This window comes from Drosophila obscura, unplaced genomic scaffold (assembly GCF_018151105.1).
Source record: "Drosophila obscura isolate BZ-5 IFL unplaced genomic scaffold, ASM1815110v1 contig_37, whole genome shotgun sequence".
In the NCBI taxonomy this organism is placed as follows: domain Eukaryota; kingdom Metazoa; phylum Arthropoda; class Insecta; order Diptera; family Drosophilidae; genus Drosophila; species Drosophila obscura.
The window spans coordinates 2,384,102-2,407,213 of NW_024542825.1; the positions used below are offsets into that span (position 1 = coordinate 2,384,102).

The following is a 23,112-nucleotide window of genomic DNA, read 5'->3' on the forward strand; positions in this document are numbered from 1 at the left end:
AATAATAAATTAAAATAATTGTATATGTATAGATATATATATATAATGGTTTTATATATATATATATATATATGTAAGATATATATGGCAAAAATTTTTACATTTTCTCAAAAATCACATTACTCAATTTAGCCATAGACTTTTAGTCGAGAAAAATCTACGCAAATATTTGTGACATCCATCGAAAAACTCGAAATCATTTTTGCACACACACAAAACACACACATTCTCTCCAGAGGGGTTGGCTTGGTTAAACGACAAAAGATAATAATAATAAAAACACAAAAATGGATACAAAAAAATATATAGAACGTTATCAACTCTCTCTCGTTTTCACTCGCTAAATTCAGATACGGTGGGTGTGAGCGGGGGCGGTGTTGGTAATGGGCAAGTCTGGGCACTCTTGAAATTCTTTAGTTCCTTTCGTCCAGCGAATGTGCAATACGATACAATACAATATACGATATACGGATCATACGTATGGATCATTCGCTGGAACCGATTCGTTGTGGTGGTATAATGTGTGCGTGAGGGGGTGAGTGAGGGTGGGGCGATTCTACGTACTATAAAAATTTGCATAGTTTTTGTTTTGTTTTGTTGCATTCGATGTTGTTGTTGTTTGTTGTTCTTGTTGCTGACTAAAGTAGCATTAAAATGTAGTTAAGTTTAAAGTTAAAAAAATCAATCACAGTTGTTTGGGCGGAAGTAGTTGTAGTTAGTGTAAGTATTCGCATCTGGCCTAAGTTGCCGCTACTAAGACTATTCGTATTAAGCTTTAGTGTTTAGTGTAATTAAGTAGTTGTCGTATTTTATACTTGAGTATTGTTTCCGTTTCTCGTTTCTCCGTAGTTAATATAGTGGTGCTCCTACCTCTCTCTTTCTCGCTCTCTCTCTATCAATTCTCTCTGGTTTTTTGTTTTGTTTTTGTCATTCTCTGTATGGTTGTCTCTGTCCCTCTTCTCTAACTGTGACTAGACTGGGTTCTGTTATTTGAATGCGTTGTTCTTGAGGTTCTTACGTTACGTCGCGTTACGTTCGTGTTAAGCTGTTAAACTGTTACTGCACTGTTAAACTGTTACTGCACTGTTAAACTGTTACTGCACGTTAAACTGTTACTGCAATGTTACTTTTACTGCACTGTTACTTTTACTGCACTGTTACTGTTATGCTTCTGTTCTGCTGCTGTTTAGGGGTCTGTTTTGTGGTTCTAGATCTGTCCGAATTCTTCTGTCTACGCACCGCGTCCGAAACACTGTGATCGATCTCTCAACTCCAACTCTCAAACTCTCAACTCTCGACTCTCGATCTATGCAAATCTTTCCAATTGTAGCATGCCACCACACACACACACACACACACATCACAAATACACATATACAAACACATCAAACAGCAATTCGAACTAGAGAGAAGAGTGTCGTCTGGCCTTCGCTTCGCTTCGCTTTGCTTTCCTTCCCATTTCCGTTTCTCCGTTTTAGGTCTGCGAGTTGTTGTAGCTCTTGTGGTGCTTCATCACCACAGCGGGATCCATGACATAGTTGTTGGCCTCCGCCAGCTGCTGTACGGGCAGCGGCGGCAGCTTGTCCTGCGGATGCCGATGGCTGACCACTGCAGCAGAGTTTTGCTTTCGCGTTTTGCTCAGTGTTCCAGCGCCGCCGCCCGAATAGGGCGACGTGGAGTTGGAGTTGGCGTTTCCATTCGCATTGGCGCTGGCGCTGGAGGTGGAGGAGGAGGTTGCTGCTGCTGTTGCTCCTCCCACTTCGTTGGCATTCTTCGGATTGACCATCACCTTGGTCTGCTTGAGCAGCGATCGATCGTTGCACAGCGCCGAGATGAGTGGCAGATCCAAGTGCTTGCTCTTCTCCCGCAGCAGGGCAATGTCCAGTGCCTGGGCCTGTGCCTGTGCCTGGGCGTGACTCTGCGCTGCCATGGAGGCCTGCAGCTGGGCCAGAATGCTATTGCCAGCGCGATTCAGGCCCACGCCCATATCGGGCCTCGGCCGCTCTCCCGCCCACTGGGCGCCGCTGGAGGTTTTGGTCAGCGGACTGTTGGCATTGTGGGGATTCAGCGTGGGCGGCTTGCGTGGCGGCAGGATGCACGACGACGTGCTGGGACTGGGTTTCGAAGGAACTGAAACAGAGCAGAGAGTGTGGAATTAGCAAAGGGTTTGGGCTGGGGTTCGGTTTTGGGGCAGCACTGGCCTCTGCACTCACTTGGTGGCGGCTTCTCACTGGGCGCCGGCATGGGCGGCTTCTTGAGGCGCCTGTTCACATAGGGTGGCGGCGGTGGCGGCGGCAAGCGCCTCCCTTTGGGCATCGAGTCGAGCGAATTCAGAATATTGTCGTCTGATCGTGATCGTGCGAACATCGAGGAGGCGTTGGCGCTCGCATTGGCCGCAGCGGCAGCGGCCAGCGCCGCTGGATGCAGCGGTGGCGGCGGCGGTGGCTCGTACGAGGAGCACAGGCTGGCCATCGAGGGCGAATAGAGCGGCGAATATCCGGCGCCGGGCAGCTGGACGTACGTGTCCGACAGGTTCTGGGTGGAGGCGTAACGCGAGTGCGTGGACAGCGCCAGCGGCAGGTAGGGCGTGCTCCGGTAGATGGCCGGCGACACCTGCATGGCCAGGTATGGGTGGTGCGGCGGTGGTGGTGCCTGGGCCATGGCCGCCAGCAGGGATCCCTGCTTGGAGTCCAGATACTCCTGCTGGCTGACGGCCGGATCCTGTATCGGGTAGATCACGTAGTCCACGTCGCTGTACAGCTGTTGCTGATACAGTTCCAGCTGCTTCCGCGCCAGCTGACTCGTGTACAGATGATGCCCGGCCAGATGTGGATGTGGATGTGGATGCGGATGCTGCAGCTGGTGGGGATGGTGTGCTGGCGGTGGTGGTGGCGGCGGCTGGCGTGGCAGACTGGGCGGCGGCGGTGGCAGAAACTGGCGCGGCTTGATCACCGGCAGCAGGACGCACGCCTGCTGCGTCTGCTGGTGGTGCAGCGAGGCGGTGCTCTTGTGTAGGCCGTAAGGAACTATCGGTATGCCAATGGCCGCCGAGCCCGAGTGCCGATGGTGCGGATGGTGCGCCGGATGCTGGTGCGGATCCACCATCCGGTGGTGTGGATGCGCATGCGGATGCGTATGGTGGTGCAGGGACGCCTGTGAGCCGGAACCCGCGTAATTGGAGTTGTGCAGCGACTGCTGCGACAGCTGGTGGCTGCACACCGATCCGCTGGAGGACGCTGCCGAGGAGCAGTGGTGTGGCGCCGCATAGCTCGGCTTGGCCCCGTCGGGCAGGAGGCTGGTGTGCGCCTTCAGGATGCTGATCTGCGGTCGCGTCGTAATGAAGCGCGCCGTCGCCTCCTCGCACTTGAGAGAACTCAAAGATCCGGCCGTACTGGGCGCCGGATTGGCCGAGGAGGCCACCGAGATGAGCGACGTGGGTCGGGGCTTGCTGCTGCTGGGATATGGCGGTGGATCTCTGCGTCGCAGAGACGCCACCGATGGCGGCGGTGCTGTGGGCGGCGGCGGTGGCGCCGGACTGGGACTGGGCGGTGGCTCTGGCTTGGGCGGCGCTGCCACTACGATGGGCATGGGCTTGGGCTTGGCCACTGTCTTGGGCATGGGCGGCACTGGCGGTGGCGCCACTGGCGGTCCACACAGGCCCGTCTTCTCGTGCCGTGCACTGTACGGCGGTGGCGGTGCCGGCGGCAGCTCCTGCTCCTCGTCATCCGCCTCGCTGGTCGCCTCCAGGGGTATGGGCATCGTCACGTAGTCGCAGTCCGAGTGCAAAGTGCTGGACACGGTCTTGCGACTCGGGTAGGTGCCACGGCCCACGATGAGGTTCGTCAGCTCCTCGGCGGAGAGCAGCGAGTGCTTGTTGTCCGTGGGATCGCTGCCATCGCCGCGGAAGGAGCTGCCCGTGCTGATGTTCGAATCGGAGCGCAGCCGGAACTCTGCACGCTTCTTGCCGCCATCCACGAGGTCTGTTGCAAGAGAATTTTGTGATTAGAATTAAGTGGAGAGAATATTAATTGATAATGCTTACCCAGTACAAGGTCCGAGGGTCCCCCGTCCTCCATCTCCATGGACTCTGTGGGCTGGAACATGCCGTAGTGTGAGCTCTTCTCCGACTCGGCCATCTCCGAGGACTGGCCCGTCAGCTCGCTGCTGTGCATCGTATACACGCCGGAGGTCTCTGTGGGGGGCGCGCCATGCGCGAGCGTGTACACGCCCGAGGCGCCGGATACGCTCTCCGGAAAGTCCTCGGCGTTCGTTTCACTCAGCGCCGAGTTCTGCGCGGTGTGGCTGAAGCCCAGCTCCAGGCTGGACGATGTCGAGTGCACGGCTATGCTGCTGGCGGTTGTGGCTCCTGAGTCGCCCACGCCGCTCACGGGCGATGTCACCACCACAGTGCTGCACGTGGAGGAGCACTGGGAGCCAATGTTGTGCTGGGAACTGGGCGAATCCGTGGCCGTCGAAGAGTCGTTGGCGTTGGTGTTGCACAGAGAGGTTCTGGGCCCCGAGGAGGAATTGCTGCCCGATATGCCAGATGCTCCGTTGCCAGATGACGTATCCGTTGGGCGCACGCTCAGCGCCGCCAGCTGCTCTTCCAGATCTTTGAGGGACATCTGGCCCACGGACGAGGTCTGCCTGCTGACGCTGGGTCTGTCCAGAAGATGCGCCAGGGCCAGGCTCTCGGTGGAGGGCGCTGCCAGCGGTGCTGGCGGCGTGTTGATCATGATCTCCAGCTCATCCTCGGAGTGGACGCGATCGCTGACAATGCCCGAGGTGGTGTTGGAACTGGTGCTGGATATCACCGAGATGCGCTGCTCGTTCTTGCTCTTGTACGGCAGCAGCAGGCTCCGGGAGCAGGCGTAGCTGGCGTGCAGGCGATTCGATTCGGCCTCCTCCTCCTCCCGCTTGTGGGCATCCTTGAGGCGGGCCGCCAGCTTCATGCTCCACTGGTGCGTGTCCTTGCAGAGCGTCAGCAGCAGCTTGTTCTTCTCATCGGAGGCGGCGTACAGCGTGATGCGGCTCTCCCCCGAACGGATCTCGAACTTCTTTCGCTCGAACGACAGCTTCGTTATGTTGGGCCACAGGAAGGTGGTTGTGGTGGTGGTGCTGGTGGTGGAGGCCTCTGCTGCTGCTCCTGCTCCCTCTAGCCCGCCGAGGATCTTGATGCCTTTGGCATAGACCACGAACCAGGAGCTGCCTGCCCCCTGCTCGCTCTTGGCCAGCCGCATCCGGAATGTGTGCGCATTGATCGTCTCGTGCAGGCTGCACGCCTGCTGAATGTACAGCAGCTCCGCCTCGGATGCGGCCATGCCCAGGTGTTCCCGGTGGCATGCCCGCAGCGCACTCCTCGCCCAGGGCGTGTTCAGGCTGCCCGGCAGATAGTCCTCGATGCGGAAGTAGTCCGTGCCGGACACGGGCAGCGGCTGCGGCAGTGCAGGCGGAAGTGGCGGCAGCGGCAGCGAATCCCGCTTGGAGGTGGAGGTGGAGGTGGAGGCCACGTACGTGGAGAGGCGCAGCATCCGCTCATTGGCGCTGCTCAGCCGCTTGCTGATCTTCGGCAGCGTCATCGTTGTGGCGGCGGCTCTTGGGCATGTGGCGGTGCCGCCAGCCTCCTCGCTGGAGTCCTCCTTGTTGGCTGTCTGGGCTTGGCTTGGGGTTTGGCTTGGTGCTGGTGCTGTGGCTGGGGCTGGGGCTGGTGGGGCATCGCCCAGGTCCGCTTGCAGGGCAAGGCCGGCCAGAAAGACCAGCGCCTGCTCGGCATGCTCCCGTGGCAGCTGCTCCCGCTGCAGGATGTTGTGCCGCAGCTGCAGGTAGTAGTTGTGCCGCGACGTCTCATCTTTCAGCATGAACGGACTCTCGATGTAGAACTGCACGCGAAAGTGTAGCTCCAGGAGTGGCCGTCCATTGGCATCCAAACCCTAAAGCCGCAAAATTAAAGATAAGTCAAGGATTGGACTGATATCTGGGTGTTAATAATACTCACGTGGGTGTGCGAGGATCGCCAGCTCTTGGGTCCGTATTTGGAGAGCTTGCTCTCGGGGTCTGCGAACATGTACTCGCCATCTGCAAGAACGAATTGGGTAGAGGGTAAAGAATGGTTTAGCAAATAAATAATAATAAATAGTAAGTAAATAAATAAATAATATATAAATAAAGTAAATAAATAAATAAAATAATATTATAAATAAATAATAATAAAATAAATAAATAAATAAAAAAATAAATAAAATAAATAGTGAGAATTATTGAAGGTCCTAGAGATTGTGTGGGAATATACTTAGATACTTCCGAGGCAAACGCAACTCAACATCAAGATATCGGGATATAAATTCAAATTTAAATGATTTCAAAGCTATTTATGGAGACTCAGTATTCATTATAATCAGCAGAAATTACAAAATATATATATACAGTAATATAAAGGAAACTGAATCATTGGAATGTGCAGAGAAAGGATTGTTCCATTTTCTAGCAGACAAATCCTTAATTAAAGATCAGCCCAGTCCCTAAATGGTATATTGTCATTGCAACTACATATGTATGTATGTACATAAAATATGCGATAATGGGCAGCAGCTTTAATTTCTTTAAGGGGAAAATCAAATGGCAGTTGGATCTACGAGTAAGTAGTTTGTCTAGAGATTTTTTTGAGATGTAATAATTCTATACTATTAAATACGAATACGAATAGATCATTAAAGATCACTTAATGGCCATAAAAATACAGATAAAGGAGTAGTGTAGATTATATTTTCTTTTATTTTTTTTATTTCCATTTATTTTCTTTTCTTTCCTGTAAAGGCAATAAATACTCGAAATACTCGTAAGTAAAGAGGATTTTTTATTGAATTACTATCCGCATGAGTCTCACACGAGCACACACAGCTTCAGTCGAATGCTCATAATAATTTTGAAAGCAAAAGTTTTTCGTTTGTAAAGTAAAGATCCATTCATTCCATAAAGTTTTGAGAAATGCCAAGATTTTTTTCTATGAGAAAAAAGGAAGTACAATTCGTTGGCTCTGGCCATGGCCTCAATCTGCGAGTGTTCATTCCTTTAATGAAGAGCAGGAGCAGGAGCAGGAGAAGGAAGTTCGACTAAACTACTAATCAATGGGAGAGGTAAAAGCTTGTTTAAATCAGAACTTCCGATAGTCCCAAGACCAGTTCAGTTCGCAGTTCCTTTTTTCTCTCGATAAGAAAGCAGGAAAGGAAGGCAGCAGCCAGCAGCCAGCAGGCAGCAGCCAGCAGGAAGTTCCCCTCAATGAAGATCAGAGCTGCCCCAATCCCCCGTTTCCCCATTTTTGATGCGGTTAAGGAACTTTTTGGCGCGAATCTGCCAAGGTCGCTAATCAAAATTTTAAATGAACTTTCGGCTATGGCCCAAGACAGAGAGAGAGAGAGAGAGAGAGAGATACAGACTTGTGTCAGTTTGTCAGGCAATAAACAAGCAGCCCATTGACATCAACAAGAGTTGGACTCAAGACTCGAGAGACTCAAGAGATGCGAGATGCGAGCTGCGAGATGGAAGATGGAAGATGGAAGATGATGATGATGATGACGACACGTCAGGCTGTCAGGGGAGAGTAAGAAGGGTATGGGCCCCAAGGGCAGGCAGGCAGGCAGGCAACAGGCAGCCTCCAATCCAGTAACAAAATCAACACACACTTCATCGAACGAAAAATTGGAATTCCTGCATACGAAATGAAGAGCAGCAGCAGCAGCAACAACAGCAGCAAGATGGAAAATAATAATTATGAAAAGAGGCAGCAGCAGCAAGCAGCAGCAACCGTAGGAGCAGTGCTGGAGTGGCATGCCATGGAATGGAAGCAGCAGCAGCAACAATATCATAATAATCATCAGCGGAGCGGCCGAATAAGTGCCTATCAATGACGATGTCTTCGTGGAGTTGTGGCTGTAGCTGCAAGATTGCGGAGATGGCAGCGGGGAGGCGTACAAAATTCAAGTTGGGAGTAGAGGAGTCAGTGCCACAGCGAGAGAGCAAGCGAGCGAGCGAGTGGCTGCTGCATACCAAGCCCAAAACGCAGCAACGAAAAAAAGAAAAAAAGCCAAACCAAGAGAGGAGGAAAAAAAAACAGGTAGAAAGACAGGTAAGCGGCAGCAGCAGCAGCACTGGCACTGGCAGTGGCAGCAGCAGAGACAGCAGCAGCAGAGGCAGCAGCGAATGGCAGCTGAAACCCAAGCAAGTCCCACAGAGTCCCCCGACAGTCTCCCGAGCGATTTCTTTTCGCATTCAAATTTCACTCAGGCTCCAGTTTTCAGAGGCCCTCCACGCAAATGGGGGGGCTATACAAAGCTCCTTCTACTACGTCTAAGAAGGCTGCGTGGAGGCTTCTTGGAGGCTGCTTGGAGGCTTCTTAGAGGCTTCTTCTGCCCCTTTGAGTGGCACAGGTGTGAAGGCCTCGTCTTGTCTAAGGCCAGCCACGGCAGCTGATGGATCCTCACGCAATCCAGAATCTCTTTGGAGTTTCCAGAGTGGCACCCTTTTTGGTGAAGCGTTGGAGCCCAGCGGCAGAAACCTAATAATTAACATATTTTCCATCGCATTCCACAGCGCTCACAATTAACACGCACGCACACACCACAGACAGACAGACGGACAGACAGAGTGAGCGAGAGGGTGAGAGGCAGAGAGACTCTTGTGGCAGGGGCAGGGGCAGGGGCAACGAAATAAATCTTCAATTTGAAACACATGCAACACAAATTACAGCCTCGATGTAGCAGAAGGGGCAGGCAGCCAGGCAGCAGCAGCAGCAGCAGCAGCAGCAGAGGCTCATCAACCAGAGGAATTCCACAGCAGATCGGTGAGTTTTGGTTTGGTTCGGGTTCGGCTCTGGGTCTGGGTCTGGTCCGAAGTCAAAGTCGAACCTCAAGAGACAGCTGCGCCCAATGCCAATGCCAAGGCCTGTGCCTTGTTGCCTTGCTGCCTGCCTGCCCTGCCGCTGCCGCTGCCTGCTGCCTGGCATTCTTCAGATTCAGATTTATTTTCCAAAAGGGTTTCCAGCTTGCAGTTTCAGAGTTTGAGTGTAGCCCCCATAATAACCAAAGAGAGAGAGAGAGAGAGAGAGCAGAGTTCTCTCAGTAGAAAGAGGCAGAGTCGACGAGGAGATGATCTCTAATGGCAGAACAGAGGAGAAAGGTTGAGCGAGAATCTTTAATTCAGGGACACAGAAGACAACTCTTAGATCAATCAGAGATCAATCTACAAAGCTACTTCTGGACGTGCTATTTTATGGACAGAATGGGCTGAAGTCTAGCAAAAATAATCCATGTGAGGCATTTCTTGTGTCGGATATAAAATCAGATATATGAACGCCTTGAAGAGTAATGGAAATATGAAATTACAAATCAAAGATCCACCGAAAATTCAATTTAAAAAAATAGAGTACCTTTTATGCCTCTTTTGGCCATAGAATTCAGCTATAGGCATTTGGCTATAAATATTCTGTACTTAAGTGAAGATCCATAGAAAAATGAGATTCTGGAACTGGATTATAGGCTATTGCAGAGGGGCTGTAGCGTGTGCAGCACAACAAATAAATCAAGCAATGGGACAGTCATGATCTGCCCCTAAAAGCATTAAAGCATAAAGCATTCTGAAAGAGCAGCAAAGCCATAATATTATGGGATAATTCTTGTGTTTAAAGGACAGTCAATATAGCTATAGGTACTCTGTACTGTACATAGATTATGATAAACATAAAATACAGAACAGATCTAACATGATCCTACCTCCAGAGTATTTACAAGTACAACTTTTAAATCCAAGCAGTTGTCTGATAATTTTACTGGTTATAGGGACAGGTAGCCCAATGGGGCTATAGGGTAACTATAGTGCCATAGAAATTTTCTAGAGAAGTCAACGATGTTCCAAAGGTCAACAGAAGAAATAAATCTTAAAAAAAAACTATAACTTCGCCTCTCGAAAATAATTTCTTGGGTCTAATGCACTCCCTATAACCACGCTACAGGGTATGTCCTCAAAAGATAAATGTGTGTGTGTGTGTGTGTGTATCGAAAAACAGGCTAAAGGAAAAGAGAAAAAAAATGAGAGAACGAAACGAAAGAACGAATGAAAAAAAAAAACATAAAACCAAAAGAATTTTAATTTCCGATGTTATCAGATGCACGCAGCCCGAGAAGAACCGGAGGAGGAGGAGGAGGAGGAGGAGGAGGAGGAGGAGGGGTGAGGAGCAGCAGGAGGCGGAGAGGCAGCTGTAGCAGAGGGACAAGGACAGGGGCAGGGGGCATGCTGTGGCAGTGACTGAGGCTGAGGTTGAGGCAAGGCCGCGAGTCGCCAGCGTCCATCACATCACAACCCATCCCATCGCATCGCATCGCATCCCATCCAGCAAAGATGCAGCAGACGAAGACGAACAAGCCCCAACGCCATATAATAATGATTATGAGCCATTAACATTAAATGGAAAAGAAAATGTTGGTCTACAGATTACAGAGCCGAAGAGGAGCAGGAGGAGGAGCAGTAGGAGGAGGAGGTGGAGTAGGAGCCAAAAGGTTCGGTTCAATCGGTGGCATGGAGGCTGGTGGCAGGGGGCCTGGGTATCATGGAATGCGGCAGCGGCCGCCACGGAATCCAGGCAATGCGACAGCCTAAAAATAACACCAAACAGGAGTTGGAGGATGGTGGGGCAGGGCAGGACAGGGCCGGAGAAGCAGTCCAAGTACGAGTACGAGTCCCGTCCTCTGCTGAATGACAATGTTGCCAAATTGCCATCGGATGCTGCTGCTGTTGCTGCTGCTTGCTGCTTGCTGCCTGCTGCCTGCTGCCTGCCACTGCAGTATGTGCTGCCTGCCACTTAAAGAGCCATCCAATGAAGGAGCGGAAATTTGCATAAAGATGAAATTTATTGACGTTGCCGTGGCCATAAAATTGAAATTCATTTCTCGGTCTACCCCCCAACCCTGTTGGTAACGAAAAGGGTCTGGGCCAAAACAAAAAAAAAAAAAAAAAAAAAACAGAAACGAAAGACTCAAGAAACGAACGAAAGAACTGACATTCCACGGGGCTATCTATTCCACAGAGCCAGAGAGCGAGAGAGAGAGAGAGAGTAAGTGAGAGAGGGAGGGCGAGGGGTATTCCTCTCGCTCGCTCTCTCTTGAGAGCGCGGCGTGAAATGGTGGACGGACGAGGCAAGCTCCAACCGCATGCCACTCACAGATACAAATACACACACTCTCAGATACAGATACATGGACAAAAATCCTTGGCCACACACACACACACACACACACACACACACATGGACACTGGGATGCAGAATGCAGAATGCAAACTGCCAATTTCATAGTTGAGCCAGAGGAATCCTCCGCTGGTTCTCCTTTCCTCCGCCTCCTTCTCCTTCTCCTGCTGCCTGTTTCTTCTGCTGCTGCTGCTGCTGCCTCTTCCGTCCGTTCTTCTGCCACATCTTTTGCTTCTTCTTCTTCTACTTCTCCTTCAAAGACGAGGACGTTGGCATGCCCATCCTCTATGCTGCAACCCCTGCTCCAAGTTGCAGCTCCAGCAGCGACTCCAACTTCAAACTGCATACCAAATTCTTTGCTGAAGATGTTGGAGGCAACTTCCCTCCCTGCTTGCTCCTCTTACCATCTCTCTTGCTCGCTCCCTCTCTCTCGCTCTCTCGCTCTCTCTCTCTCTCTTTCTCTTGGTCTTTCTGTGCCTCTTGCCACGAAATTGATGCCAACCAGATTCGAAAATTTACGTGTTGTGTTCTTGGGGCTTTTTGCTCTAACCAAAGCAATTGAAGGGTATATGGAAATTCTGTTAAGATTTGAACAGGAAAATTAAGCAAGAAATTTGGAAGAGTTTGAGAGTCAAAATTTGATTTATTTTCGCTTATAGTTTTCTCTGATATTCATTCTTTTTTTTTTTGTATCTCTCAGCACCCATTTCTTCTCCCTTTTCTAACTCCTCATCGTTGCCTTTTCCATCTGCCATCTTTATCTTCATTTTGAGAGCATTTTCGCATTCGACTTTCGATCACATCAAAAGGAACTCCTCTCCTCCTCCTTTCTCGTTTGCTCTTCTTCTCTTCTCTCTTTGCAGAACGCATATATAGCTGGGGGAGCAGGGAGAGAGAGGGGAAGGCGAATGCCAAAGACGATGTCTGCTGCCCTGCTATGCTCCTCAGCCTCTGCGGACCAGACCAGGCTTTGGCTCTTTGGCTCTGACTGTGGCTGTGGCTCTGGTTCTCCATCCTCGAAGAGCTGTTCTCCTCCTCTGTTGCCGCATGCCTCATGCCGCATGCTGCTGCTGCTGCTGCCGCTGCCGCTGCCTGTCGTTCGATTCGTTTGTGTTAATGCAACGCGCGACGGCTACCTGAATTACTGAACACGCGTCTTGTGTCTGTTCCCCAGCTGCCCCCCCCAAAGTCTCCCCTGCCGGTCGCGGTCCCGATCCCGTCCCTGATTCCCGATCTCCCCAATGGGTTCCCCGGGTTGTTCCTGCTTTTGGTTCTGAAATTGTTTGTTCGCCATGAAGGCGACGCGTTCCTCTTCTGGCTTTTTGTTCATTTTATGTGCCATTTTTTCTTTTTCTTTTTTTTTGTGTGTTGTGCTGTTGCTCTGTTGTGTTGGTATTTTTATGTGTTTTGGCAGATCGAAGGAGCAGCAGCAGCAGCAGTCTCTCCTGCTCTGCTCTGCTCTGCTCTCTGTTCCACACACTCTCTCCATTCCATACACTCCAGATCTGCAGCCAGAAGACACTGCCTGCAGACTGCATACTGAGGAATGAAGGCTGCAGAACATCTAAAGAACTGAGGACGACTGAGGTCCAGAAGCTGACGATGACGATGACGATGATGATGAGCAGCTTTTAAAAGCAGACTGGTTTATGTTTATTAGTTGTATTTTTCATGCCTTATCGCCTGGCCATTTGGCTACTCTAAACTCTAGTTGCCATCCGCTGCATGAATCCCATCATCTATTGGCATGGGTATATCTATATAGAAGGTTTATCTCACCTATGAGCACTGCCAGACCGAACAGCTCGGTGTCCAGCATACCCTGCGTGGCAAAGTGCAGACATGTCTGCGTGTAGACCTCTCGTACACGGCTCTTGGCATCGACTAGGAAGTACAGGGTTTTCGGCTGCTGCTGTTGCCCCAGAAGTCTGCAAAAAAAATATAAAAAAATATATATATAAATATATTTATGATAGATTTATGGCTGGTGGGCATGGGGTTGGGGAGACTCACCTCAGGGCCAGGAATCGCGAGCCTGGTGACAGTTGCTCGGCTGAGGACGCGCATACTTCCAGGGGCGCGCTGACGGTGCAAAATGCTCGCATGCTGCATCATTTTCCGTATACAGCGCGCACGTTCGAAATACGTTTGCTAAAAACAAAACAAAAAAACAGAGAGATTAGAGAATAAATTTGTGAATTTTTAATTATACCCGTACTCAAAAAAGAGTTAATGGGTATATTAGAGTTGTGGTAAAAGTGGATGGGTGTAACGCAGAAAAGGAAACGTTTCTGACCCCATAAAGTATATATATTCTTGATCAGCATCAATAGCCGAGTCGATAGAGCCATGTCTGTCTGTCCGTCTAAAAAATCATAAGCTCAAAAATGTATATACTGACTGACTGGTATAAGTAAAGTCGCGTCCCCAGAAGCGACTCACACGTTCCTTCTCGATTTTTTTTTTTTTTTAGATTAAATTCTATTAAAAATTAAAATATTGTGAATGTTCTGGTACAAAAAGAACTTACTGAAAATTCCAACTATTTAAATCTTAGTGGTAGTAATTTCTTGCAACTCTCTCTCTGGGTATTTTCTTTTAAAATTAAAAGTGAATTACACTAGAAGAAAAATCTCGAATGTCTCACTGCGAGAGAGCAGCCTATCGGCACGACAAGCAAAGAGATGCCATTCGGCTATGGACACAAGGGGGGGTTTTTTATGCTGCATATATATGCATTCTATAATCTTGGATAATCTTTACCAATTTATCTTGTAAGACAGCTTTAATAATTTTACTTTTCGTTGCACTAAATACCATTTAAGAGATTCGAATCATGAAAAATCTCTCTCCCCATTTTATGGCAGAACTAATCGCAAAGAAATACCAAACGAAAGGCATTCCATAGATATATCTACCATCGCATAGCGATCAGATCAGCTTAGGAGTTTATAAGGCGCATTCTTTCGGGCCAAAATGGAGGCCGCTGGAGCCGCCCCAGACGATGGCGGCGATGGAGGCGCCCGCTGCTGCTGCTGCTGCTGCTGCTCTTGTGGCCGGTCCGCTCTTTGACTGCCGAACAATTTCACCAATCAATAACGAAAGACTTAGGCGACAAACTTGATTAGCGAGCTGTGGCCAGTGCGTGCGTGGCAGCCACCGCTCCTCTCTCGCTCTCGCTCTGTCGCTCTGTCGCTGTGTGGAACAGCAACACCCCATCCCATCCCATCCCAACCCATCCCATCCCCACATCCCCAAGATGCGTTGCGCATAAAATTATTAAAATTCAGTTAAAGAAAGTTCCATGGCCAAGCGAAGACCAGCGAACGACCGAAAAACTGGCCTCGTGATGAAAGAAAAGTATTTTATGCATAAATTAAAATCAAATCGAATCAAATCAACTTCTTTTTTTTTTTGTTTCTTTGTAGCGACGCCACAGCCAGAGACTATAGTTTCTTTCTACCAAAACATTTTTGTATGGCGCAGAGAGAGAAAGAGAGGGAGAGGGAGAGGGAGAGAGACAGAGACGCATAAATTTCAATATTGGCGCATTTTCTGTGTCTAATAAATTTCAAATGTTCCATAAATTTATTCAGAGTCAAGTCGGCACTCTGGGAGAGAGAGAGAGAGAGAGACAGACGCAGACAGACAGAGAACCGCCCTGACTTCCAATAAATATATGATCGGCATCCAGCACATCCACCACCGGCAGGCCAGCACAACCTCCGTTTCCATTTCCATTCCAAAAAAAAAACGATCATCAATCAAAGCCTGCATTTGACATAAATTAGAAACCAAAGAGAATATTCCACTGGGAATACAAATCCGATCCAATCCCCAAGCCTCCCCTACCTACCAAAAATCCAACAACAACAACAACAACAAAAAACAGAGCTCTTGAAAAGCAATTATATCTTAAGCCGATTTCTATGAGCGATCCACAGAACTGGCTCTGGCTCGGGCGGTGGCTTTATGGCTGATTACGAAACGAGAATTGGAATTCCAGATCTTTAATATGCTACGAGATTGACTTATTACTGAGGAATTTATGGGAGAGAGACAACAAAAAGTAAGCCACCAAGGAGTTTATTATGCGATCACTGCGGCAACTGCTCGCAAGTAAGTGAGTGATCATATAAGCAAGAGATTGTTTACTCTGTGCTAAAAAAGTGAACATAGCTGATCACAGAATCTTGGGCACTGAGTGAGTGATCTTATAAGCAATAGGAATGAACATTAATGATCGTGGAAGTGATCTTTCAACTGCAATTAGTAAACTACTATAATAATAAGAGATCCTCAGAGTTTGGTGTGAGAAATGATCATAAAAGAAATTATCATAGATAATTAAAAAAGTGATCTTTCCTTTTTTTTTTTTTTGACTAAACAAACTCCACAGGTAAACCTCAATCATTGTGTGTGTTTTCTTGCACAAATAACCATGAATTTGATTAAAGTAATTAGAGGAATGTGCCTCACAGATTCTTCAGGAAATGATCTCTAATGAGAAAGATCGATTAAACAGCAGAAAGAGATTGCTGTGAGATTTCTCCGGAAGTGATTGGACCAGTGGATCATTGCTTGCCATGACTGATCGCTGGCATCAATCAATGAGAACTTGTCGTGGAATATTTCTAACCATGCGAATTACCCGTGCAACCCTGTGTAATTCCCATAGTCACCCCCCATAAGGAATGTCCATTATATAATCCAAACGCAATGCCAAAAAATATGCCATGCCAATCCCCTCAAGATCACCACACGGAACATCATTGAGCAGTAGGCGATCTGGTTGGATGGGGATGAGTCAGTAGCCCCCCCCCTAAACCCCCACCGCACCATCATTTGAGCCGGCAAGCAGAGGCAGGCAACGTGTTTTTTTTTTAATTTAAAATGCAAACAAATTAAAAGCATTTAACAATTTCAATCATAGCAACAAATTATCCGCATTCCAATGGCTAATGAGAGCGGGAAGGAGAAGCCAAGAAAAGACGTTGTTGCTAATTATTAAAGTCAACGCAGGAGAAGGCGGCTTATGAGAAAGGGGGGAGGGGGGGGGGGGCCTATCAGGTGTTTGTGGGGCAATTAAAAAATGCGGCAAAAGAAGCGAAGAAGCCAAGTGGAGCGATAGAAAGACACAGAGAGCGAGAAGGGAGGGACAGGCAGGCGGAGGCAGAGGCAGTGGCAGAGGCAGACACGCTAATCAGCAATTAGCAAATGGCAATAAATACCAAAAACCCAGATGATAAAGTATCTGGAAAGCGGGAGGGGTACGTGTACGGGTACATACACTCGTGGAATGCAGAGAGAGCGGGTGAGAGAGAGAGAGAGAGGCATACCAATAAATATCCCACGGGCTCTGGTGCGAAATGTGTGTGTGTGTGTGTGTTGGTGTGTTGGTGTGTTGGTGTGTGTCTCTTGGCGCCAGGCAGCGAAATAAATGCTTTTTCTGCTGTCACAGCTAAACCCCAAAGAGTAAAAGAGACAAAGAGAGACATTGCGCATACGCCACGTTTTGCAGCGACAGCACAACGTCTCCACCCCTCTTGAGACCCCCCCATCGATTGCATTGCATGCCATTGCACTGAGCTCATTCTGTATGGGGCGTGTGTGTGTGTGTGTCTGTGTGTATGTTTTGTCCCCAAGTCGAACGAACATTCGATCAGAGATCGGAGATCGAAGAGCACGGGCCGAGGGCTCTACGATATAAACGATTTAACCGCATGTGCAGTCTGTTCTCGCTCCACTGCTCCACCGCTCCCCTTTTTTCTTTTTTTCTTTTTTTCATTGAAATGCTGAATCGGAAACAGCAAATATCCATATGGATTTCATTGCGGAATTCCACTGCCACAGCCACTGCTCCCGCCGATCCATAAACATTCGAGTGTAAACGATCGTTAAAATCTGCAGAGTATATGGAATGCCACTCGATCCGAGGAGATGCTACCAATAAAGATCATAGATATGATCACACGACAGTAAGTATTAGAGGATCGTGATCTTTGCAACAGCAACAACAATACCAACAACAACAACAACAAAAACACATTTCGCGCGATCTGATCAATAAACAACTGAAAATAAACGATCGTAAAGTCGAGCGAAGGCAAAGGAATGCGACAATAAAATATGTGTGGAATAAATGAAGAAAAATAGTAGATGCCAATGGAAGATCTGTGAGATTAGCACAGGCTTTTGAGGAGCGTGTTTCAAAGGAAATCAAATGATTATTCGTGATCAGCAATTCGTAGGCAGTTATCGTTACAATCGAAGGATGAAGGGAATAGCTTATAGATGATCCTTAAGGATCGTAAAGATCAATGAGGAAGGAATCTTAAGGCGAAAAAAAGTAGACAGATGATCAAAATATATCAAACTATCTTACAGATAAATAAACTATGAAAATAAATTATGGGAGGTGTTCAGTGTTCAGTGTAGATCATAAATAGATTATCTGCGGAAAGTGTGAGAATCTATATTTGGCAACAATAAGCATACAAATAACAGATCTGTCGTTCGTGATCCAATTGATCTACACTGATCTTTCCATACAATATATCGCTAGCTGTGCCCAATGTAGGTATAGTTCCAATAGAGGCAGGCAGTGCTCATGGCATGAGAGACACTCCCCTCACACGCTTTAATCACAAAACAGATTCCAGAGCAGAGCCGAGCACAGCTGAACAGAGTGGAGGAACTCTTAACTGGATTCGAATTCTATTGAAAGTGTTTGGAGCCCCCAGTCTCTCTCATTCTCTTTTCTCTCTCTCTCTCTGGCAGATCTAGCAGCAGCAGCTATTCTCTGGCAGCTAATGAATGACGACGAGCGGTAACTTTTGACGTGGAATATTTTGCTCATGAGTCCGCCAGACAGAACAGACCAGACCAGACCGGACCGGGACTGTAAGCGAACTCTGGGATCCAAAGCGGATTGCACGTATACGTGCGTCTGGGGCTGTTTTTTTTTTTAATTACCGATAGATAGAGCAACGATTGAACGGCATAGAATTGGCGTCAGTAAATAGTTCAGTTGCTTCGTTCCCGTCCAGGTTTGCCTTAGTTTGGTGGCATTTTCACACGCTGATCGTGTCCAGCGCCAGCGCCAGCGGATGCGCGTCATTGCGACCCACAAGTGTCATTCCACACAGGGGTGTGGCTCAGGCAAATGAGGCTTTGAGGCTTTGAGTCTTCGTGGCTTTGTGGCTTTGGCTTTGGACTTTAAAGCTGGGGCCTTTTATTATGCCTGTGATTATGAGCCATCAAATCGCGCAAATAACTCGGCGTCTTCTTGCCAAACAAACAGACAAAATCGAAAGAAGAAACAAAAACAAAACATGGAGAAAACGAAGAGGCAGTCGCCGCCAAAGAAACTCAAAAAAAAAAGAGCCAAAGGCAAAGCCAAACAGCGGCAAATTCCGGCCAAAAATTCCACTTGTTGTGCCAGTTATGGCTCAAACACACACAAACACACACACACACACATACAATTTGGTGTGTCTTTGAAATGCGCGAAATGTCCCCCCAATGCGATAAGTCTGCCGCTCATCATGAGCAAGACTATAATGATGATGATGAGCAAGTGGCAGACATTTAGTTAGAGAGAGAAAGAGAAACGAGGGGGTAGACAAGTGAAGCTCTGGGGCCAAAGAAAACAGCGCACACGTCTGCGAGGCACAGGCACACCTAACGCAGTTGGAGATGGAGGTGGGGGTGGAGGCGATAGAGCGATGGCGATGCCGATGGCCTCCGCAATGAGAGCAGAGCCCAGCCAAGCACTTGGGGCAGGCAGCAGCACACGGCAACGTGTGCCGCATGCCAAATGGAAGGCGTGCGAAACTATGCTCATACCCTGGGAAAACTAAAAGGCCTACGGAGGAGTGTATAGGCTGTGGGTATTAGGTAATATATTAAGTGTGATTTATTTTATTTTCTTTCTTTGAAAACTTGGCAAACATAAAGTCAATGACTGAGTCAATATACTGATGTCAAATACCCAATTAAAGTATTCTGAATTAAAAATAATGCACCGAAATCTCTTCTCTCAGAATATTTCATTGAGATTCCTATCATGTATTATCGCCTGATTGAAGTATCGCCTGATTGAAGTATCGCCTGATTGAAGTATCGCCTGATTGAAGAATTGCTTTTCCTCAAACTCTTTCTCCTCCTGTGTGTATTTTTCCCAGTTTCATTTTTACAGGTCATCCAGCAGTCGATCTTCTGCTTTACTCTTATCAGTATGTAGAGGGCGGTTAAGCCAAAACTATTGCGTTTGGATCTCTCTCAGCCTCGACTCGGCGACTCGACACCGATTGTCATTCAAAATTTGTTTAATTTGTTGTACATTTTAATTGCTTGAATTGTTGAAAACAAAAAACAACACAAACATACGCATATATTGAGTGCGTGAAGGAATTTCGGTTTACGAAATTATTATTATTATTATTTCAAGTATTATTTTTCGTGGCTGTCGCTGTTGTCGATTTCAATGCAATGCCCATTGCCCATTGCCTGAGGTCAAGTGTGATGGAGAGATATAGATACGAGATACGCGTGTAGTCGATGGAGATGTCTCAGCATACTAGACTCAATCGGAAACCACAAAACAATGACAACAGCAGAGCTATGACAACCCCAGAGATACATACGTACCATACACGTGTGTACAGATACAGATACAGCAACAGCAACAGCTACATGTGTATTATTTTTATTGATATACAGTTACTCATATCACTTTTGGTGGCAGAATCGTTTAACGATTAACCGCTTACCGCTTAGCGCTTATTTGTCCCCCCCCACCCATTTCCATTTGCTTATCTTTGCATTGGAGATGTCTGAACGGAAAATGGTTTATGGATTAACGATTATTTGTTCACAGATATCTGATTTCTGGTTCCTGCTGGCGCTAACGCTTTCTGCCATACAACACCTGGGGAGGCACAGTTCCGAGATTCGAATCTACTTACGATTTTCCACCTAATCGACTCTCAGTTCCGCTACCGATCGGTTTGCACTTTATCAACAGTGTCCAGCCAGCCCCATCCACCAACCTGTGCCGATAAGCAGGGTTATTAACCCTCTAACTTTTATAGGAGTTTTCTGCCAGGGATCTACCAAATTACCTTAGATGCAGTTCAAAGATGATCATCTATAATATATTAACTTCCATATCCAACCCCCCTCTCATATCGTTTGATGGCACTAATTCCACACAAATTTCGTTCCTCTTTTTAATTCATCAAATTCTATGCCAATTTCCGTCTGCCCCCCTTTTGGGGCGCATCAAAATTCACACCCATAACCTGCGCGATATCTGATATTTGGGGTACGGTACGAAATGGGTTAATTGCACACAATGCAAAGGTAAAAGAAAGAACAACAATAACAACAACAGTTTGGCAATCGTCGCTTGGACGTTGGCGATTTTATGGTTCAGTTCGGCTCTTGGGGCTGCAGAGATAAGAGAATTTGTTTTGTTTGCTTTATGAGTGGGTCGCGGGAGTCATTAAAATTCCAGAGAAATGAGCCCACATTCGGGAGAGAGACCCTTGGTCCACGCGTGTTCCACTGTACCGTTATTAAAGGAGGGATTCTTTATCGTCCATCTCTGTGTCGGAGATTTGTTATTCCTCCTTGCGACTTGCTATAACTGCACCTATATCTCTACCCCACTCCCACTGCTGCTTTGTTGCTATCGTTCTCCCTGTCTTACCTTATGCACGGCCGATGACAACGTTTGCCGCTGCAGTTGTTGTCGGCATATTGTCTCTGGTTTTTCGTTGTTGTTTCTCTGCTGTTATTTGTTGCTGTTTTTCCTTCGATCTGCTGCCGCGTAATCCACAAAAATTGAGAGTTTAAGTTTTATCTTTTGCTTTCTTTGACTCTTTCTCCAGCTGCCAGCTGCTTCTTCTTATACTTTTCTTCACTGATTTGTTCACACTTTTGCGTTTTGTTTGCTGTTGTTGCTTCAAATGCCACCAAACTGTGTTTTATTTTTGCTTTTGCTGCTGCTGCTGGCTGCCTGACCTCTTCAAATCGCGCGCTGCGACTGCGCAGTCAACGCATTCCAGGCCGCACTTGTGGGCGCCGAAGAGAGTGAGAGAGGGAGAGAGGGGGAGCACGAGCACACTACGTTTTAATCAAAATTCACATACACATACGCGCGCGATCACACACACACACACGCACACAACTAACTCAACTGGCAAGCAGGGTGAGAGAGAGTGGGAAAGAGAGCGATCGCGGACGTCAGCTCTCTCGCTCAAGTCGGTTACGTTTTTGTTGTTGTTGCGCGAAAGAATGCCGTTTGCTTGGTTGTGCTGTTGCTTTTTCTGTTGCTGGGGCTCGATTTTGACCAGCGCCAACTTTTGGATTGGATTTTATTGGATTGTGGTGGGGATTGTATTGTAGGATTGTAGTGTAGTGGATTGTATTGTATGGGATTTGATTTGATTTGATTTAATTTAGTCGTGAGTCCGCGCGATGTCTGGAATTTTTCGAAAACAAAACACTCGTTTACACACACCAACAAAAATCGGTAGCAAAAGCTTTTCTCTTGTAATTCAAACTCGTAAACGTATCCGAATCTGAGTCCGAGTTCCGTTCCCCAAATTCCCCAAAATCGTAACCGAAACGCGAAACACACACTGCACTCGAGACTCGACTCGACTCGACTCTGTTTCTGCTCTGATCGTGGGGCGAAAACCGAACTCCACTTGGAGCTGTTGCAGAGAGCTCTGTATCTGTATCTGCGCGCACCTTTCTTATTCAAAACATTCAACGTTGAATTCCTCGAATTTGATATTCCGTTTAATATTACTAGCTAGTTGGCCCTCTCAGCCCGAAACAAATAATTTTATCCGATAGATACATACATTTTCTACAAGATTGGCAAGTTTTCAGAAGTCCTTTTTATTGGATTATTTACATATTAAGGTTAAAACAAAAACAACATAAAACGAATGTGTCGTCGTTTTGTGGCGTTGCCAGACTGGTGCAATTCGTAGTTGCTGCGGGCTGCCAAACCCCGATAATTTGGGATATAAAATTTGTCAATTTTGATATTCCGTACAATATTACTATCCAGTTGGCCCTCTCAGCCCTACAAAAATAATTTTATCCTATTCCTCAATGAATTTTCTTTAGAATTGGCTAGTTTTCAGAACTATTTTTTATTGGATTGTTTACATATTAAGGTTCAAACAAAAGCGGCCAAAGCATAAAACGTAAATGTTGACTAAATGTGACGTCAGTGTTGCTGGTCAACCAAGTTTCTTTTATGCGTATGTACTTTTGTATACCTTATTTCTTTTAATTGATGTTAAATGTTTTGTTCCAAGCTCCAAGCTATGATTTTATCCTAGATTGACATGTTTTTTACATATTAATGCACATGTTTGTGTTTTATATATACATTTATCCCGGTTCTGATACCTATTATTGGAACCCGTCAGCTGCCAAATTTCGTTAATATCTGGAAAACTGAGACTGAGTAGTTTCTGCATTAATTGGAGCCTGAAATTACAAACAATATCTCAAGTCCATAATATCCATTTTCCCAAGGTATTCAGACTTGTTGCTCATTCCGTGCCAAAGTTGCACAACAATGCTGCTACTTTATTTCCCCATGTTGCTGAAAAGCGTATGGAATAAAGATTCAATGTTGCGTCATTCTATACGCGTTCCCGTAAGATACATTTGATTTTGTATGGGAAAAATTTCAGCAACATGCTGCCACACCACGAAAATGAGTGGAAAGTCTCCACAAAAACACTCTCTTCTCCACGAATTGAGAGCAAATTTTGAAAACTCTCCACGAATTGAGAGCGAATTTTGCAAAGTCGGAGTTGGATTCGAGTTGCGTTGGGTTTGAGCGT

The 23,112-nt window shown here is 47.2% G+C and overlaps 1 protein-coding gene across 1 annotated transcript; it reads right to left on the reverse strand.

Moving 5' to 3' along the window:
* Positions 1 to 58: 58 nt before the first annotated feature.
* LOC111074989 (protein expanded) lies at positions 59 to 21,929 on the reverse strand. The gene is made up of 7 exons (XM_022368027.2): positions 20,949 to 21,929; positions 13,247 to 13,384; positions 13,013 to 13,161; positions 5,996 to 6,075; positions 4,043 to 5,930; positions 2,214 to 3,980; positions 59 to 2,130 (listed from the first exon to the last, which is right to left on the reverse strand). The coding sequence occupies exons 2-7, from the start codon at positions 13,336 to 13,338 to the stop codon at positions 1,475 to 1,477; spliced, it is 4,632 nt and encodes a 1,543-aa protein (XP_022223719.2). The 5' UTR covers positions 13,339 to 13,384; positions 20,949 to 21,929; the 3' UTR covers positions 59 to 1,474.
* Positions 21,930 to 23,112: the final 1,183 nt, after the last annotated feature.

Bases quoted from the DNA above. Each gene is read 5' to 3' on its own strand.
- LOC111074989 (XM_022368027.2), bottom strand. From the start codon at position 13,338: ATGCGAGCATTTTGCACCGTCAGCGCGCCCCTGGAAGTATGCGCGTCC. The intron at 5,931-5,995 runs GTGAGTATTATT...TTGCGGCTTTAG, and splicing joins GGCGATCCTCGCACACCCAC to GGTTTGGATGCCAATGGACG. The intron at 3,981-4,042 runs GTAAGCATTATC...CTCTTGCAACAG, and splicing joins ACCCTCGGACCTTGTACTGG to ACCTCGTGGATGGCGGCAAG.